General features: G+C 31.5%; 1 protein-coding gene across 1 annotated transcript; it reads right to left on the bottom strand.

The window, feature by feature from the left end:
* Window positions 1-502: 502 nt before the first annotated feature.
* On the bottom strand, window positions 503-17,762 carry LOC143068846 (uncharacterized). The gene is made up of 10 exons (XM_076243185.1): window positions 17,638-17,762; window positions 11,131-11,178; window positions 9,988-10,103; window positions 8,094-8,275; window positions 7,610-7,637; window positions 6,787-6,925; window positions 5,322-5,339; window positions 4,421-4,480; window positions 3,093-3,170; window positions 503-1,762 (listed from the first exon to the last, which is right to left on the bottom strand). Exons 1-10 carry the CDS (start codon window positions 17,672-17,674, stop codon window positions 1,419-1,421), a joined length of 1,050 nt encoding a protein of 349 aa, XP_076099300.1. The 5' UTR covers window positions 17,675-17,762; the 3' UTR covers window positions 503-1,418.
* Between the last annotated feature and the right edge of the window lie 232 nt (window positions 17,763-17,994).

The following is a 17,994-nucleotide window of genomic DNA, read 5'->3' as shown; positions in this document are numbered from 1 at the left end:
AAAGCGCCGAAAAGGCAAAAATAATCGTGACGTCGTCGATAGAAATGTATTTTTTGACGTTTTTAGATATAACAAAGAGACTTGAATGATTTATACATCAAAAACGAATTCGGTGACCCACTATAATTTTCATATTAATAAAACGGAAAATTAAGAAGCAATAACATAAAAAATTTTAAGAAAATTCGTAGGACACATTTTTGAGAAAACGCAATTTAAAGTCATTTTTTTCAATATTTTTTTTCAATATTTACGTGCATCCTATGCATTTGTACTCCTTTCTACAGAAAATTCAATTTGCTATAAATCCGAAATTATAAAAGTTACTTATATAATTTTTTCAATATTCATATGCAGTTCCACATCCCCTTATTACTTGCAAAATTTTATTAAAATCCGTGAGATTGCACATTTACGTACCTGTTACCTTAATATGTCACAGAAAATAGCAATGATGCAAAATGTTTGAAAACCTATGTAAAAGGATAAATCAAGAAAAAGCTTTTCGTATGCAAGAAATTTATAGAGTATTATTCTCATTATATCATAGACAGAATGCATAGAAATAGTTATAAATGCAACAAATTTTAAAAACAAAACAAAACAGCAAAAATTAAATTTAGATAAACACAATCAAAATAAGATAAAACCCACTATATACATCTAAAACCAAGTACTAGTCTACATCGATGTAAAGGGGTATTCCATATCGAATATAAATGTAACTAAATTATGGACGGATTTCATTACGTATATCCCAACTGTAATGACTACTTATATCACAACTGTAATGACTACTTATATCACAACTGAAATGACAGACAATTTCCCCAAATGAAATTGTCTAGCACATCAACATTGAAATACAAATAAAATATATATTTATAAATCTCAAATTGGAACATGAAAAAATTGTATATATTATGTTTGTCTCATAAAAACAATTAACGGTAACGAGACAATCTTTCAGTTGATTTGTTAACAAGTTTTATAACTGTAATGGCATACTAAATAGACAGTTTCATTTGAACCTTTAAGCGAATTATTCAAAACCTGTGTGAATATGTCTACTTACATTTATATCACAATTAAAATTATATAAAAACGAAAAGCTCGTCTTTGTAAATTTATGACTTGTGCATTTCAAATGCATGCCCAAAATATCCACATAGACTTGTTTCTGTTATTGATTCATGATAAATGGCACACAAACTTCTTAAATTAGGCAGACCTGTTGCCATCTGTTGGTTGAAAGACATACAAAAGACAAAAAACGAAAATTCAATAAATGTGTGTCATCCTACATTCGATCTTAGTATATTTATGTATAGGTTACTATGTTTAGCAATTGTAACATATATCTTATAAAAGAATACAAAACAAAATCCTTCAAATGTTTTGCAAAACGGGTGTGACATCTATCCTCCACACCCTCCACACCCTCCTCCGCATCCTCCTCCACATCCACCACCATCACCACACCCACCCCCATCACCTCCATCACCAAAGTCTCCACCATCCCCATTATCTCCGGCTTCAAAATCCCCGACATCATTGTCATCATATCCGTAATATCCATTGTCGTGATCACAGTCATAGTAATTATTCTCTATGTTCATGTCACCTCCATGACTTCCAAAATTGCTCCAACTTCCCCAGTATCCACCATATGGATGCGGTCCCCAGCCCCAACCATATCCCCATCCATAGCCTGGACCGTATCCACCAAGACCATAGCCTAATGCACCTCCTAAAACCATTCCTAGAAATATAAAGTGAAATTAAAACTAGTTTAATCAAACGTGTTTCAATGATGCCTTTGTATTTGTTTTACAACATAGTAATGACACATTCGACGATTAAAATAGCAGTGTTAGTAAATGTATAATACTGTTCCTATAATTTATAACGAAAAAAATATTTAGGAAACCTTTTAACATCTTCCATGTTTGAATCGGAACTTTCGTCACAATTGTAATTACAATGAATGTGTATTATGTTATCAAAACGTTATTTATTGCTCAAAGAGAACAAATGGATTAGTTTTTCAACTTAGTAACGTCTTCTCCAAACATTTATATCAAAGTATAAAAAATATACTCTTTAAAAAGGCTGACCTGGCATGTTTAGTTGCTAAGGAATAAACACAAATTTCAGACATATATATCAAAACCAATCTGCATACAAAACATTGTTGACCAGCCATACATAGTCGCCGAGGAACATAGCGCTACACCGATTAGTTTAAATACCAAATGATAATGTTTGATTTGAAATTTTTTTTAAAAGGTAAAAAAACCAGTTTTGTTTACACCACAAAGATATTTCTTTATTGCTATCAATTGATTGTTACATTTTCTTCTGCAAGACTAATTTTAAGCTTCTTTTACAGTATAAATAAAATTCACAATTAGATTGAAATAATACATGATATAACATCGATCTAATAGGTTTATATTATTAATCTAACTTATTCCTACTCTTTTGTGTAACACATTCTTTTTGTAGAAACAGTTTTTGTTTATGCAAGGTCCTTTTTGCTTTCTCTATATATAACGATATTTTCATACATCTATGACGTTCAAAGTCCATGGCAATGTCATTCCTGGTAAAATCATTATATTATAGCCCAAAAAGCAACAAATTCATTACTTATCTTTGATTGTATGTATTTAGTAAATGAGAGGTCTATACCCTAACCATTGACAGAAAAAAAATCCTAGGTATATAGAAACGATCATGTCAAATATCGATTCTAATGCAACATTGTTTGTAACGTTCATTTTTGATTAGATAACGTCACCAATTGTCATGGCATCAATTCGCAATACATGCTATGAAAAGTACGTGCAAGCGCAGACGACGTATGACAGACTATATGTATGACTGACATTGTTTTCTGTGGGTTTCATTAGAATGGAGATAACATTATTTTATTTTAGTCGCCAGTAAGCTTAATTTGCGACCATCAAATCAAAAATTGATGCCGTCGGAGCTTATAATACAATATAGTTATCTCCTAATTCTTAATAAATATCGTTAAAGCTTAACAAACGATTATTTCATCAAAACTAATTCCTGCTTCAACTTACCAGTTGCAAAGTCATTATTGTCACGATGTCCTCCTCCACCATTCTGTACTACAACAGATGTGTGACCACCTCCTTGACCTTATTGGTAATACATCAAGAAATGAATAAATTCATTATTCTTATTAAATTTATGTTTGATGTCACAAGTCTTCTGATTGGCTAAAAAAATCTATCAGCTCTTAGGCCGTAATTGGTATTATATCAATATATAAATGAAATCATTATTATTATATAATTCAATTTTAGATGTGACAAGTCTTCTGATTGGCCGAAAGTTTATTTCTCTATCAGTTCATAGACATAATTTTGTCATGTGACATTCAGACCATCAACGTTGTTCATGATTTACTCCATAAAATTGAATTAAGAAATAATTTATACGGAATGATTAATGTTTTTTCTGTCTATTCGAAATAACCTAAAAGATGTGTAGCACACTTTTAAATAATCACTGTTCTTCCGTGTGCACCACATTTTTGGTGTTATTTTATCATATACAGAAAAAATAATATACTAGTATCCTTTCCTTAAATAATATTATTTAAAAGTAATTTTTAATATGTTGTAATTAATATTTGAGGATCTTTTGATATATAGAAAATTTACCCATTTGTCAGAAAATGAACTTTTGGAACTACCACTTCATACGAATTTATCAATTGGATAATTTGTGACTGTCAGTTATATAAAATCATCTGGACTTTTAGTTACTCCATGGCCAGCAAATTGACACGAAGATACCACTAAATACATGATAGGGTGGAAGATACGACAGGGACAATCAAAAACACACAAAAAAGTAAAATGACGAACAGATATTAAACAGTTTACAAACCACTACACGGAAAACTAAAGACGGAATAACACGAACCAACGCAAAAGACGGAATAACACGAACCCACGCAAAAGACGGTTAGATCATTTACTTATATATATCTGAATATCTAAATATTACTTGTCGAGACAAAGAGAACAGGATTGTGGTTTCATAATTGATTTCCGGGGTCACATTTATTCCATAAAGATCAACCAAATTATGATGACTTACACACACATTTTGGAAGGATGATTTTGATAAATCATATAATTACAATCTAGATGCAAAGAAAAAAACACTTTCAAGTATTTTTGTATCATATTTCTGATTAAGTTGGCCTGACAAACCTGTCTTACTTGACGAAAAGCTGAATTTCGACAAGGATCCCAGATCTCTGGTTATGAATAAGACCAAGAAGACTGTATCCAAAATATATTGTTTAAAGCATTCAATAGCTGAAAAGTTCCACATCAACGAATACATTGTTTATCTTTTGTTTGTATTTACTAACCATTCTGTCTTTGTCTTCCTTGCTGGTTAGGTGGATAGCCATTATTTGTTGGTGGGTAAGCTAAAAAAAAAGAAGATACTATCATAAAAGAACATATTTTCATTTAATCTATAATCTTTACTTCTTTTGATTCCACTTGCAATTTAAGCATTGCCTAGAATGAAAATGTATACTCTTAGTTATGTGAATGATGATTTTAACACATATTTGTATTTTTATGAAAACTATCCGAGATGCAGACAAAATGTAAAATACTTTCCTAAAATAGTGATTTTCGACCTATAATAGTGTTTTTACATAAGAATTTGAAAGCTATGATGGATATACTTAATCTTTAAGCAGCAAACATTGTGAGCAATATAAATCTAGAAATCAGCAGATAATGCGAATGTTATTGTGAAAAAGTTCTTACGGCATGACTTAATCGATCCTTTAAAAAAAAAAAAAAAAATATTTTCTTATACACTGTTTCAGATGAACGATACTCGGTCCATAAATAAATATCAGCCAGGGAAAATTTTCACCACACAGTTGCCATTATTCTTGTTGCATTGTACAATTGACAATATATGATCTATTGTGTCTGTTTGTTTTGTTCGCGCATCGTTGTCAATATAGTGGAATTTGATGCGACTGTCGTACAAGTGAGAGGTTTAGCGCTATAAAACCAGGTTCAATTCACCATTTTCAACATTTGAAAATACATGTACCAAGTCAGGAATATGAAAGTTGTTGTCCATTAGTTTGATGTGTTTTAACATTTGATTTTGCCATTTGATAAGGGACTTTCCGTTTTAAATTTTTCTCGGAATGCAGTATTTTTGTGATTTTACTTTTTTCTTATAGTTTGAATATAATACAGTGACATTTTTTAAAAACTAATTGAAAATACCGGACTTACCAGCATTGTTGTTAGCAGCTGCAAAAGGAAAAATTGAATCAGATTGCAGTTTATACAAGTTGTACATATTTCATAGTTTATATTATGAAAGACCTAGCATGTTTTGTTCTGAATTTTAATGTACATGTATTTGGCTTTTGAACGTTAAATACAAATAAAATTGGACTTGAATACCTCATGAGCTATATAATCAAAACATGCCTATGATATAACAGGTTCATCAATCAAAGGATTTTTTCCCTAAGGGAGATTGATTCTTATTTCCATCTAAAATTTATAATGTACACTTTTACTCTCATCAAAACCAGAACTCGAATATCTTTTTTTGTGGTATATAATTAAATGAATAGTCTTGAAATAGGTAGATGTTAGACGTATTAGAAAACAAATGAAATCGACGAAAACCTTTTTTTTTATTTCTCAATGAACAATTAATTCATTTTCAAAAAAATGTGAAACATTGCTGTTAGATAAAGTTTCGTTTCACTAATGAGAATAATCATAGGATCACCGACTTCACATTTTGTTTGCTTTAACTATATTCGTAGAGAAAAACACTCAAAACGAGGTTTGAAGAACACTGCTTTGAATACAAAATTTAATCCTGGTATCTATGATGAGTTTATTGATTAATTGTTACATCTTTGGTCATGTTTAAACACCTTTAAACAAAAACAAATCTGAAACAATATCAAGATATATGATTTCTTGATCGATAAAATATTTGGTATGTTTGAGGACGGGTTTCTCAACAACAATCGGCATTTCCATGGAAACCAACTCTGCTACTCTTGCCGACTTGTTGGTTTATTTATAGAGTGCTTAATTTATACAGAAACTTCTAATGGGGAATAACACATCTAGCATTATCCTTTAGCTTCACGTTCCGATATATCAGATGTATATAGTTGATAAACTCTCTCTAAAATAATTCAGAGTTTGGTGACTATGTTTAAACGCATATATTCTACCGAACTTAAAATGAATACAATTAATTATTCCTTCTATCGTGACTAACATCATTATTTTATTCACTATGATGGCCATGGATATGTTATACGTTATTGTCATATCCGCACTGTTTTCTTAGTTTGGGACACTAGCGAATATGACATATCATCGATTTATTACTTTCAATGACTAACAAACAAGTGTCAATAGTTTATCAGGATTTGCTGTAGCACCTGAACTTACTCGCCACGCCGTTTGGTTATTCTTTTTCAATCTTTTTTTTTTTACTGTTTTTGTCAATTTAGCTTGATCATCAAGTTGATTGTTTTTCTTTTAATTGTTATCTTTTTCCCTTTTTGTTCAAGTTAAACAGTTCATCAGTATATTTTTATATTCACTTGAACATGTTGAAGTTCAATATGAATAAGCTCTATGCAAAATTTTACAAAACATAATGACATTGAAAAATTACTCTTTTGTGACCTTTTAAGATTTGTTTCTTCTTCACACTTACGATGCACAACATTAGTATTGAATCCATATGGTGGTGGTTGACCATTTTGTTGTGGTTGACCATTCTGTTGTGGGTGACCATTCTGCTTTGCATGGTGAGAATGAGGCGGTCGTTCTGGTCTTGGAGGTGGTGGAGGTAGCTAAAATAAAATATACAATTTAATAAATAAAAATCCGGAGAAAAATTCAGTTGATAAAACAACTTCCATTGATAAAATTTAAATTTACTGTTTTGCATATTTATCAGACAGAAAGGAAAACAAAATTGTATTCTCTAAAAATGTCTCAATGAATATTAAATATACAATTGGGCAATCACTTGTTTTACAGAAACATAACAAAGATGATTCAAGTATTTAAACTAAAGCTATATTTATAAGTATGAAATTTTCATTTAATTTGACCTCAAGTATAGCTAAAGAGATATTAATTGTCGGAATGCGCAGTAAACTGATACCGTTAATGTTTTTCTACCACTGTGTCGATACCTCGGGGGGGGGGGGCACAAGTCACTGAAGGTGACACCAGTTCAATGGTTAGCACTGAGTACTGACATGAAAATACTAGTACACACATTGTTTCATTGAAATTTTCGAAATCATATAAAATCAAGGAATGTATCCCTCTCATAAAAAGCTCTGATTCCTTGTCCGGGTTTGGTTTGCTTTTTGTCCTTTTTTTGTTTGTAACAGCTCTTGTTTTAGGTTTTTGATTTTTCAAATATATATTACGGCTGTGATCGACATTGTAGATACACATATTACCGAACCACACATCTGGTCAGAAAAAAATATTTACTGTTAATGTTATTGTCTTGTACTTACTGTTGGTTGTATAGCATCTAGCCAAGCCCTGTAAAAAATTAATATATAAAATAAAATATATAAAATAATGAAAAAAATTATCACATCTACACAAGCTTTGTCATATGTCTTATGTCTATCTCTTGAATCGCCTTACGTGACAAGTTAACACTACAACTATTGAAATTATGTTTCTTTATACAGCAAATGTGAATGAGTTGTTTAGAGTGAATTTTCAAAATTATATTGATATATGTAAATAAATATTAGTGTAAAAATATTGTGCGATATCTTTGATATGGCCAAACAAAAACCAATTTCCTTTCCATTACATTTTACAAATGCTTTTCAAAGAGTTCATTTAAGACGAATAAGGAGTATTTTTCGGGTTTTAATAAACAATTCTGGGCACATTTAATACTGATTTGAGTGTTCACATGGTTCTTGAATAACTGGACGTCCTCGGGTTTTCAGGACATACATATTGATCTGAAATTAAACTCACTTCATTTCCTCGTCTCCGCCATCAAACAATATCCAGTTCATGACAATATTTTGTTTGTTTGTTCCTTTCTTGAAAATATTAGGTATACCCATCATATGTGTTGCCAATATGCCTTTGGGAAGCTCTGGTCTGCCTGTTATATGAAGGCACATTGGTCCGGCTGCCATATAATTTGCTACCATCTGAAATCGACAACTACCATATTAGATTAAAAGTAATCAAAGAGGGTAGTAAATCGTGTTTTCATACCGTTGAAATAGAAAAGAAACAGGAAAACAATATTCTGGCTAGCTTAATCTTGACAGGGAGATTTTATAAACACTCAGGGATCAATGAATAATTATCTATATTTATGTATGTATGAAGATAAATTGAAAGCAATCATTTCGTCGACCGCTTTTTCAATATATGTGTTTTCGACAGTAAAAAGAAGATTTTGTTTTGATTGTCGAATGCCTAATGTAAACGTGAAGTTGATGAATAAGGTATACCTTATAAGAATCTTAAGTTACATCAATAACTTTTTTTTATATTAAGTAAAACGTCACAGCACACCTTAGAGATGTGTATGTCATATCATAGATTTAAATGTATTGTGGTTATATGGTAAAAGTATATGTATGTGTGGGTTTATCTGGTAACATTTAAAACGAAAGGTCTTAATGATAAGAAGGAAAATATTCTCCTTTATAATTAGAGTTAAAGTTATGCCTTCCAAATATAAGTTCATTCATACAGTCTACGGTGTTTATATATCTCAACTTGTACGATGTAGACTTCTTATACGGTCAGGTATTTCACATCCAAATTTTTATGGAAATATTCTTTATAAAGCACAAAGGTGTCAGTATTCACCTCAAAAACTAACAAAACCTTTGAATAGACTTATTAAGAAGGGATATAGTTACGATACTGTTTCAGGTCATTAAAGATTGCATATTTTGGCGTTAATATTGATTCACTTATAGGGTCTCTGCATCAAAACTCTCACATTTATTCAAAAACCAGTTGTTGGCATGACAATGGTTATGTTCTTTTCATATATGTTATGATGGTATGATTCTAAACCCCTAACGGGGAGGATTGTGCCTGATGTTCCTATGATGAAATCATAATCTTTCAGTCAGTTTAATTGAAGTCTGGAGCTGGCATTTCAGTTAACTGCTAGTAGTCTGTTGTTATTTATGTATTATTGTCATTTTGTTTATTTTCTTTGGTTACATCTTCTGACATCAGACTCGGACTTCTTTTGAACTGAATTTTAATGTGCGTATTGTTATGCGTTTACTTTTCTACATTGGCTAGAGGTATAGGGGGAGGGTTGAGATCTCACAAACATGTTTAACCCCGCCGCATTTTTGCGCCTGTCCCAAGTCAGGAGCCTCTGGACTTTGTTAGTCTTGTATTATTTTAATTTTAGTTTCTTGTGTACAATTTGGAAATTAGTATAGCGTTCATTATCACTGAACTAGTATATATTTGTTTAGGGGCCAGCTGAAGGACGCCTCCTGGTGCGGGAATTTCTCGCTACATTGAAGACCTGTTGGTGACCTTCTGCTGTTGTGTTTTTTCTATGGTCGGGTTGTTGTCTCTTTGGCACATTCCCCATTTCCATTCTCAATTTTATTAAGGATTTTCTACCTCAGGAATGAATTAGCTTAGCTGCATTTGGCAAAACGTTCGGAATTTTGGTTCCTCAAAGCTCTTTAACTTCGTACTTTCGTTGGCCCTGTAGAGTCTTTTTATTGGAGGTTCATGCAAATATGAGTCTCTTGTAGATAAAACGCGAGTCTGGCGAATAAAAATATTAGCCAGATATCCTCAATGATTTTTTCACAATCAAATGACGATATTAAAATTTTAATATACAACAAAAAAAGTTTTAAAAAGTCACCTTCAGTTTGACACCACCCATGTGCTGGTAGCTACTGTGGTTAAAGAACCATATTAGACTGCTGTCTTGATACAGTACAAAATATCGAGATTGCCAGCCTTTGATAAAGAATCCCTCTGTGAACAAATTTATGTATATTGATATTTATTATAAACCTTCATATTAGAAATAAACTACAGACAAAGGTGTATTTATGTGATGTTAAAGGAAAAAAAAACAAATATACCGAAATCCAAAGAAAATTCAAAACGGAAAGTCTTTATCAAATAGCAAAATCAAAAGCTCAAACACATCAAACGAATGGAAAACAACATTCATATTTCTGACTTCGTAGACATTATCTTTTTTAAGCGCCAGTCTGCCTAAGAATCAGGCAGTGGTGAAAACATGATAAAAAAAAAACCACCCTATTTGATATTGATTTCAGTTCATAATATGTAGTTTTGCACAAAAATAACATTCATTTCCATTTTCTGTTCTGGTAATAGAAGATACAATTTGGCTGAAATGCACTAGAAATTAACAAAAAAGGGGAGATAACTCTGTAATTTGCTATCATACTAACCAATTTTCTAACCAAGTTATTTGATATTACCAGACACACACAAACAAAAGACCAATTATTTTTAACTCAGGATGATGGTTAGTATTAAATAGCATGATTAGCTCGGTGGGTTTTTTCTAATCATGTTTAATTTTTACCTAAATTGCCTGATTCTTACAAAGACTGGCACTTAATTATCTAGAAAATAGTAAATATTATTATCTATAATTGCAAGAAGATACAATATTTATAAATGATAATGTTAGAACGGGATATTCTAAAAAAAAAACGTTCTGTTATAGTTTTTTTTTCAATTTACTACGTGATGTGCCATTAATAAGATATCTTAAACACATATAAATGGAAAGTCGCAACTAACAAAGATTTTTTTTCGTTGATATAGTAATAGCGAGTTTGATAAGATTTTTTGTCGCATCAAAAAGAGTGGCTTCAGTGCACTATTTGCTGTTTTATCTATTACTCTCAGCTATGAAATTAATATCCTTAACCTGTCAAAAATTGCTATTTTCTTTCGTGATACTGTTATCCTTATTTTTGTCAAAGTTTTGTCATTTATGTTGACTATTTTTTATACGTACTTTCATGAATCTTCAGATAGCCTGTCTTTACTACAGGTGCAGTTGGTCCTACAAAAAATGCAAAGTTTAATGTACATTTTAAAAAGGAAATGTTTTCGTAACATATTAGACATATTTTTTGTTCAATTCTTACGTCATTAAATGTCATTTAAAAATATAAACTTACCTGATCATTACAAGGCATCGTCTTAACTTTTCCTAAAACAGTTTTTGGTAACAAAAAAGGTCATCCGTACTAGACTTTTGTTATGTTCGTTTATCATCCTCAACATTAGAAATTTGGGCTAAACCCATAGTACTTGATGAATAATAACTATGATTCATTTAGCAATGAAAATACCTTTTATAAAATGTGATTTATACAAAAAGTAAGACAAAACCAAGGAGTTAACAAAGAATCATAAAACCAAAAGACGTTTACATCAACAGTTACAAATAATAAATAAAAAACAACACGAACTCCAGTAATAAACGGGAGTGAAATCAGGTGCTCCGGAAGGGTAAGCATTTCCTACACCGTATACGGCACCCGTCGTGTTGTTTCATTGTTTAGTTCGGTAAGGATGGAAGGTTATTATGACTGAGGGAGGATATCAGATATGATTTCTGTCACACTTTTGTCATAATGGCCAATCAGCTCATGATGGCGACCGTTTCTTGAGTGATGACCTTAATTTGATTAATTCATAGCCCTGTCTTAGCAACTTTTGAGAAAGCAGTATTCCTCGTTCAACAAAATCAACGTTCTTTGAGCTAGCTCTAGAGTAACGTACCAATTGAGACACATATACTCCATATGCTGGTGCCGCTGGGATGTTGCTACACAGAAATGGAAAGTTGACTATATAAAATCATAAAAATACTGAAGTGTCCCTAATCAAATGACAAAATCAAAAGCTGAAAAACAACAAGAAGTCAGAGTATTCTGTCAAATCATTCCACAACTGTCAATAAGAATTCTAAGCATGATTGACATCTTAATTTCAAAATGTCCTAAAACTGAGTATTGCGCAATTTTCTTGTAAAGATATTTTTTTCAAGACACTTAGTAGAAAGAAACGGTTAACCTTCAGGAAAAAACTGTCGTGCTTATATCTTTTTTTTTCTTTACATTTTCTCTATTACAATTTCTCAAGGTTGATCTCATACCAGCATATACGACAAAGGGGAGGACTTATATTTTTTCACTGTCTTTTCCTTGAAATTATTTTCAATTGAGGTTATATTTTAGAGCGGAATGGTAACTGCAACAACATTTAGATTACCAATATTTCAGGCTAGAAATGGCTAGTTTCATGTAAAACATGAATCTATTGAAAACGTGTGATTCCAGGTACAAATATGGGCTTATCTTGCAAAACTACGGATATCTTTTTAATAAAATTTACTGTTCTGACATTTTGGAAATCATTTGAAATAAAGGAATGCTTATCTTTCTTTTATAGCTCTGCTTCTTTGTCCGGTTGGCTGTTTGTATTTTTGGTTCTATTTGATTTCATTTGTTCTTCATTGTTTGTTCAAGGTAAAGGATTATACTCTATTTTGGCCTCGAGCAGCACTGTGTAAATTAATGGTTGAAATGCATCAGGTGCAATAAATTTTGTGCAGTTAATCTTATTTTTAAAATTATTTTCTCATTTGTTTTTCTTGTCCGTGGTATGTATAAAATCATGAATCTTATTATTTCAGATTATTATTCCACATGTTTTTCTTGTCCGTGTTATGCATGAAATCGTTAATTGTCACTGAACTTACAGGTATAAACAGTCATGCAATCACTGTAGTATAACTATGGCTTATGATTAAAAAAAATCTACTGAAAGGGGAATAATTCCTACACAAAGATATAGAAGGACACGTTTACACTGTCGATGAATTAAATTTCCCTCCGTTTGGACTTGTCAATTAAACCAAGTTTAAATGTTGCGCCTACGAAAGTAAGATACAATATGTTTTCTGATAAGTGCCTCTGTCCATCCGTTCGTTCGTCTGTTTGTCCGTCGTTGTATCAAGTACAAACGTATATCACGAATTCATTATAATGTGATTTTTTTGGCAATGACGCTCTCTTTCCCTTTAAACGGATATGTTATATTTATTAATATTTTGATATGAGCGTCACTGATGAGTCTTATGTAGACGAAACGCGCGTATGGCGTACTAAATTATAATCCTGGTACCTTTGATTACTATTTACACCACTTGATCGATGCCACTGCTGGTGCCACGTTCCGAGGGTATCACCAGCCAAGTAGTCAACACCGAAATGAATATCAATAATGTGGTCATTTTTTTTTTTATAAATTTCCTTTCTACAAAACTATGAATTTTTCGAAAACTAAGGATTTTCTTATTCCAGGCATAGCTTACCTTAGCTGTATATGGCACAACTTTTTGGAATTTTGGATCCTCAATGCTCTTGAACTTTGTACTTGTTTGGCTTTATTAATATTTTGATATGAGCGTCACTGATGAGTCTTATGTAGACGAAACGCACGTACTAAATTATAATCCTGGTACCTTTGATAACTAATCATATGGTGAAATCAGTACCTTCTCATACAGGTTATAGTTTTCGGGAAAGGTATTACAGAAAGATGTGTTCACTCCAAATTTAAACTTAATACACGTGTTTATTATCATGTGAACTACTCAAAATTATATTGAAAATTCAGAGTTTTACCCTAATTTTACGATTAGCTGAATAAAAATTTTGGAATTTTGGATCCTCAATGCTCTTCAACTTTGTACTTGTTTGGCTTTATTAATATTTTGATATGAGCGTCATTGATGAGTCTTATGTAGACGAAACGCGCGTACTAAATTATAATCCTGGTACCTTTGATAACTAATTATATGGTGAAATCAGCACCTTCTCATACAGGTTATAGTTTTCGGGAAAGGTATTACAGAAAGATATGTTCACCCCAAATTTAAACTTAGTACACGTGTTTATTATGATGTGAACTACTCAAAATTATATTGAAAATTCAGAGTTTTACCCCAATTTTACGATTAGCTGAATAAAAAAAAATATAGAGAGAGAGCTGATCGTGGTGTTCTACGGCCACAAATTCTTGTTTCTCTTCGTTTATATGCTCAAATGGATGTGCGTGTTCTGCATATTGATAAACCTCTTTTGCCACTCATGTACTTAGATGTAGCAGTATGTTTCCTAATGGTTATAGTAAAAGCCTCTGAAAATAGTTCTAAATGTGCATTCTTCTGGCATCGTTTGTTGCTCATAAACGTAAAAAAAGAACAAATCAACTTCTGATCACCAAAAAATATTGCACCTCTTTGTATGTCAATGCGTCTGTCCGAAACCATACCGCTGATGTCATTAATTGTCGTGTCACTGTGTGATTGTACGAAGGCTGTTGCCTATAGTTGTTAGATGACGGTATGTTGATCTCTAATCTCTTTTACGTTGTTGTACTGTAGGGTTGATGTTCCGAAGAATTATTCTATGAATGCATTTTATTCTATCACACTGTAGCCTTATAGGACAACATTAAACGCTGTTCATGACCAAATGCAGCAATATTTCGCATTGGGTACTAAACGACAATGAATTATGCATCTGGGTTTGGCAAAGTATGAAATAAGGTAAGTATTAAAGCAGCATATAAATACAGTGTTATTACTGAAGTATCTTCTGCCTCTTGTTCAAGCTTGTCGAAGTCTTTCAAATCATCACATCGGGCTAAACAATTTATCACCAACGATGCATTGAATTTACGCTGTTGGTATGGGTTAGCTAGAAAGTATATGACGTTCCTCCAATCAATAAGACATATCTGATAAATATAATGGTATATTATTCCAATGGGAATACCAATCAAATAACATAACTCTCTAACAGTCGGATATCAATATCGTACAATTCATTGACAAATCTAAGGACACTTTGCGGAAATAAACTCATCATAGATACCAGGATTAAATTTTGTATTTACACCAGACGTGCGTTTCGTCTACAAAAAAACTCATCAGTTACGCTCGAATCTAAAAAGTTAAAAAGGCCAAATATGTACGAAGTTGAAGAGCATTGAGGACTACACAGTTGAAATGGAATGTTGATAATCAAGTAGAGTTACGCTGCTTCTTTAGGCTCAATGCCTAATTTGGACGATACGTTGTGTTTATCAAAGCTACTAACTAAATGAGAACATTTATCAAAGTATCAATTCCCGCTTGTTGTGCCCTAAGTGACTGTCTAAACTTCCACTCTTCCGATAATACCTTGCAGAACCTTCCTGTTGAATTAAAATATTTAATAGTTTTAAGAGTTCGTCGATCTTGATCAAATTTTATTTTTGATCAACATGTTTTGAAGATTAATTTCTTGTCTGAACTCTAGCTATCGGTATTTCGTTTACAGTGCGTTGGTTAAGACATCTTGCAGGGGCCTTTTTTTTTCGTCTTATGTTTTTTAAACATTTCTTCACAGGCGCTTTATTTTCCACAACACAGGAAAATAAAAATAGGGGGGGGGGGCGAAATATAAATATACTACTACTATTGTAGCATCGTATAAATTAAGAGAGCAAGAATAATATAAAGGAAAAGAAATAGATTCGTTGCTTTTATGTTCTTTAGTACCATTTTGATACTTTTGTCTGTATTATAAACCATTTAGTTGGAATACAATAGTGGGATTCAAGCACATATGCATCCCTTAAAAGTTATAATAGTTTGATGCTACCACTTTTTAGTTTTTCTAGCACAGCCCACTTGTTTGAAAAATAACCATATTTTAAGAAAGAGGATGCAATGTAGATGCTATAAACAGTCCACAGAAATTCTTAAAAGGTTGTCAAGTATTCATTTGTTGTCCCATCATTATCTTCAGTTGGGACGATATAAACACAACATTTATGTAAGGCCAACATTTAAAAGGCTCCGAAATGTCAATGTAAAACAATTCAAACGAGAATACTAATGGCCTGATTTATGTATTTATTAGTCTGTTTTGTGTAGATCAAACACTTCTGTTTATAATAAGACAAGGGTTTTTTTTGGAATTCGAAACACTCCTGTTTCCTCTAAAATATAATTTATGTCTGCACGTCTGAAAATACTTGGCACTGTATGTAGTCCTATAATATATGACCTCGTAAGCACTTTTTTCTATTTCTGTTTACTTCTGATGTTTCCTTTTCACTTATTTCTCTATTTATTATTTTGTATTTCTATTTTTATATCAAAATGCCACATTTTGTTTATAAAAATGAAAATATCAGCATAAAACTTTTATAAATAACGAAAATATAACTTTTAATGTTTAAGTTAAAGAGACAACTTCTATATAATGTTCGTGGCTTTTTGTACTTAACTTTAAAATGTGTCTTTTGATTTTCAAACTTTAATTTAAAAAAAATGTCAAGCTGTCTTCATGTTTAAATTTACGAACAGTATATCATATGATCATCTACATTTATATAATATTCTCTCAGGTCAACGAGTCTTCGTGTAATAAGAGAAGACCGAATTTGGTTTTTAAAAAGAACATTTAAATGCTCTTGTCTTATGATCTGGAAATATTTGCCAAATTGGTATATTTAGATTTTTAAAGATCATGTGTTCAAACAATTTAAATTCAAACTTTACAGAATGGGTTTATTCAACCTATGCCAACATTTTGAAATTTAGGTATAAAATTGTATGAAAAAATGTTGGCATAGGTGGAAACTTCGTGCTTTATTTGGCTTTTTTTAAATTTTTTTTTAAACTTTTTTGCATTCGAGCGTCACTGATGAGTCTTTTGTAGACGAAACGCGTGTCTGGCCTATATACAAAATTAGGTTCTGGTATCTATGATGAGTTTATTGTTACAGATTAAGTGTTATAAAAACATAAATTGATTAGGGTCTTATCAATTTACAACCAGTTTAAACCTAGCATTAAAGTTTACCCAATATACAATTTCTTTTACAAGTACTAGTGAAAATGTAGGTAATTTTGTGTGTTGATGATCTCTATTTCATATAAGAATTAGTTTTATCCTTTATTATATGTCTCTGGTGACACGAAGGAAAACGTGATATATATGAGCTTATTCGAAATTATGTACCTGTTGACTTAAATAATTTCATGAAAATTGTCTTATTATTTTTTTTTCCATTGACAAAACAATGGATTTACTGCCAATTAATCTTATTGACGATTTTTGATGGTAGTACCCGACGTTTTATTAAATATTACGAATGGTTAAATCATGAGAGAATTTTTCTTTAATTTGGTAATAAAATAATTGATATACGTGACAAGAAGTAATTTGTTGCTTATTTACGATTTAAAATAGTTCATCTCTCGCTCGTATCCGTAATCATTCATGTGGAGAAATTCAAATATGATATAAGACAATATAAGAAATCATACTGATAATTTAACGTACTATACCTATGATATTGATTAAGATCTGAATACCTCAGTCTATAGGTTTTCAGATCCCAAACCAAGATAGGTGATCAAAATAGTTTATTTACAAAATGTACGACTTACTTTTAATTCGAATCGCATTTGGCCCACAACAAGCCATTTTCCGTCCAGGATATCGGTATTTACGAAATATCCATACGTCAAACCAAGCGAAAAGAGTTGGCAATATAAACAACTTTAACCGGAAATAAAATGTCCCGACTGGTTCCCATCCAATATTACATAATAAAAGACAGGTAGATCAGTCATATTACTCATTATTTAGAAAACTGATACAGGGTGAATTTCGTGCCAATTTATGGCTGTTAAGGACTTGATATCCTCATTAAACTTCACAAAATATACTTTTTATTAGGGAACAAATTTCATCCATACAATCGTAGATATAACGTAACCTCATGGATGCATAATGAAATTTCA

Source organism: Mytilus galloprovincialis, chromosome 3 (genome assembly GCF_965363235.1).
Source record: "Mytilus galloprovincialis chromosome 3, xbMytGall1.hap1.1, whole genome shotgun sequence".
In the NCBI taxonomy this organism is placed as follows: Eukaryota; Metazoa; Mollusca; class Bivalvia; order Mytilida; family Mytilidae; genus Mytilus; species Mytilus galloprovincialis.
This window is presented reverse-complemented; position numbering and strand designations above follow the sequence as displayed.

Bases quoted from the DNA above. Each gene is read 5' to 3' on its own strand.
- LOC143068846 (XM_076243185.1), bottom strand. From the start codon at position 17,674: ATGGCTTGTTGTGGGCCAAATGCGATTCGAATTAAAA. The intron at 11,179-17,637 runs GTAAGTCGTACA...CATTTTTTGTAG, and splicing joins AAATGCGATTCGAATTAAAA to GACCAACTGCACCTGTAGTA. The intron at 10,104-11,130 runs GTACGTATAAAA...ATTTGTTCACAG, and splicing joins CTATCTGAAGATTCATGAAA to AGGGATTCTTTATCAAAGGC.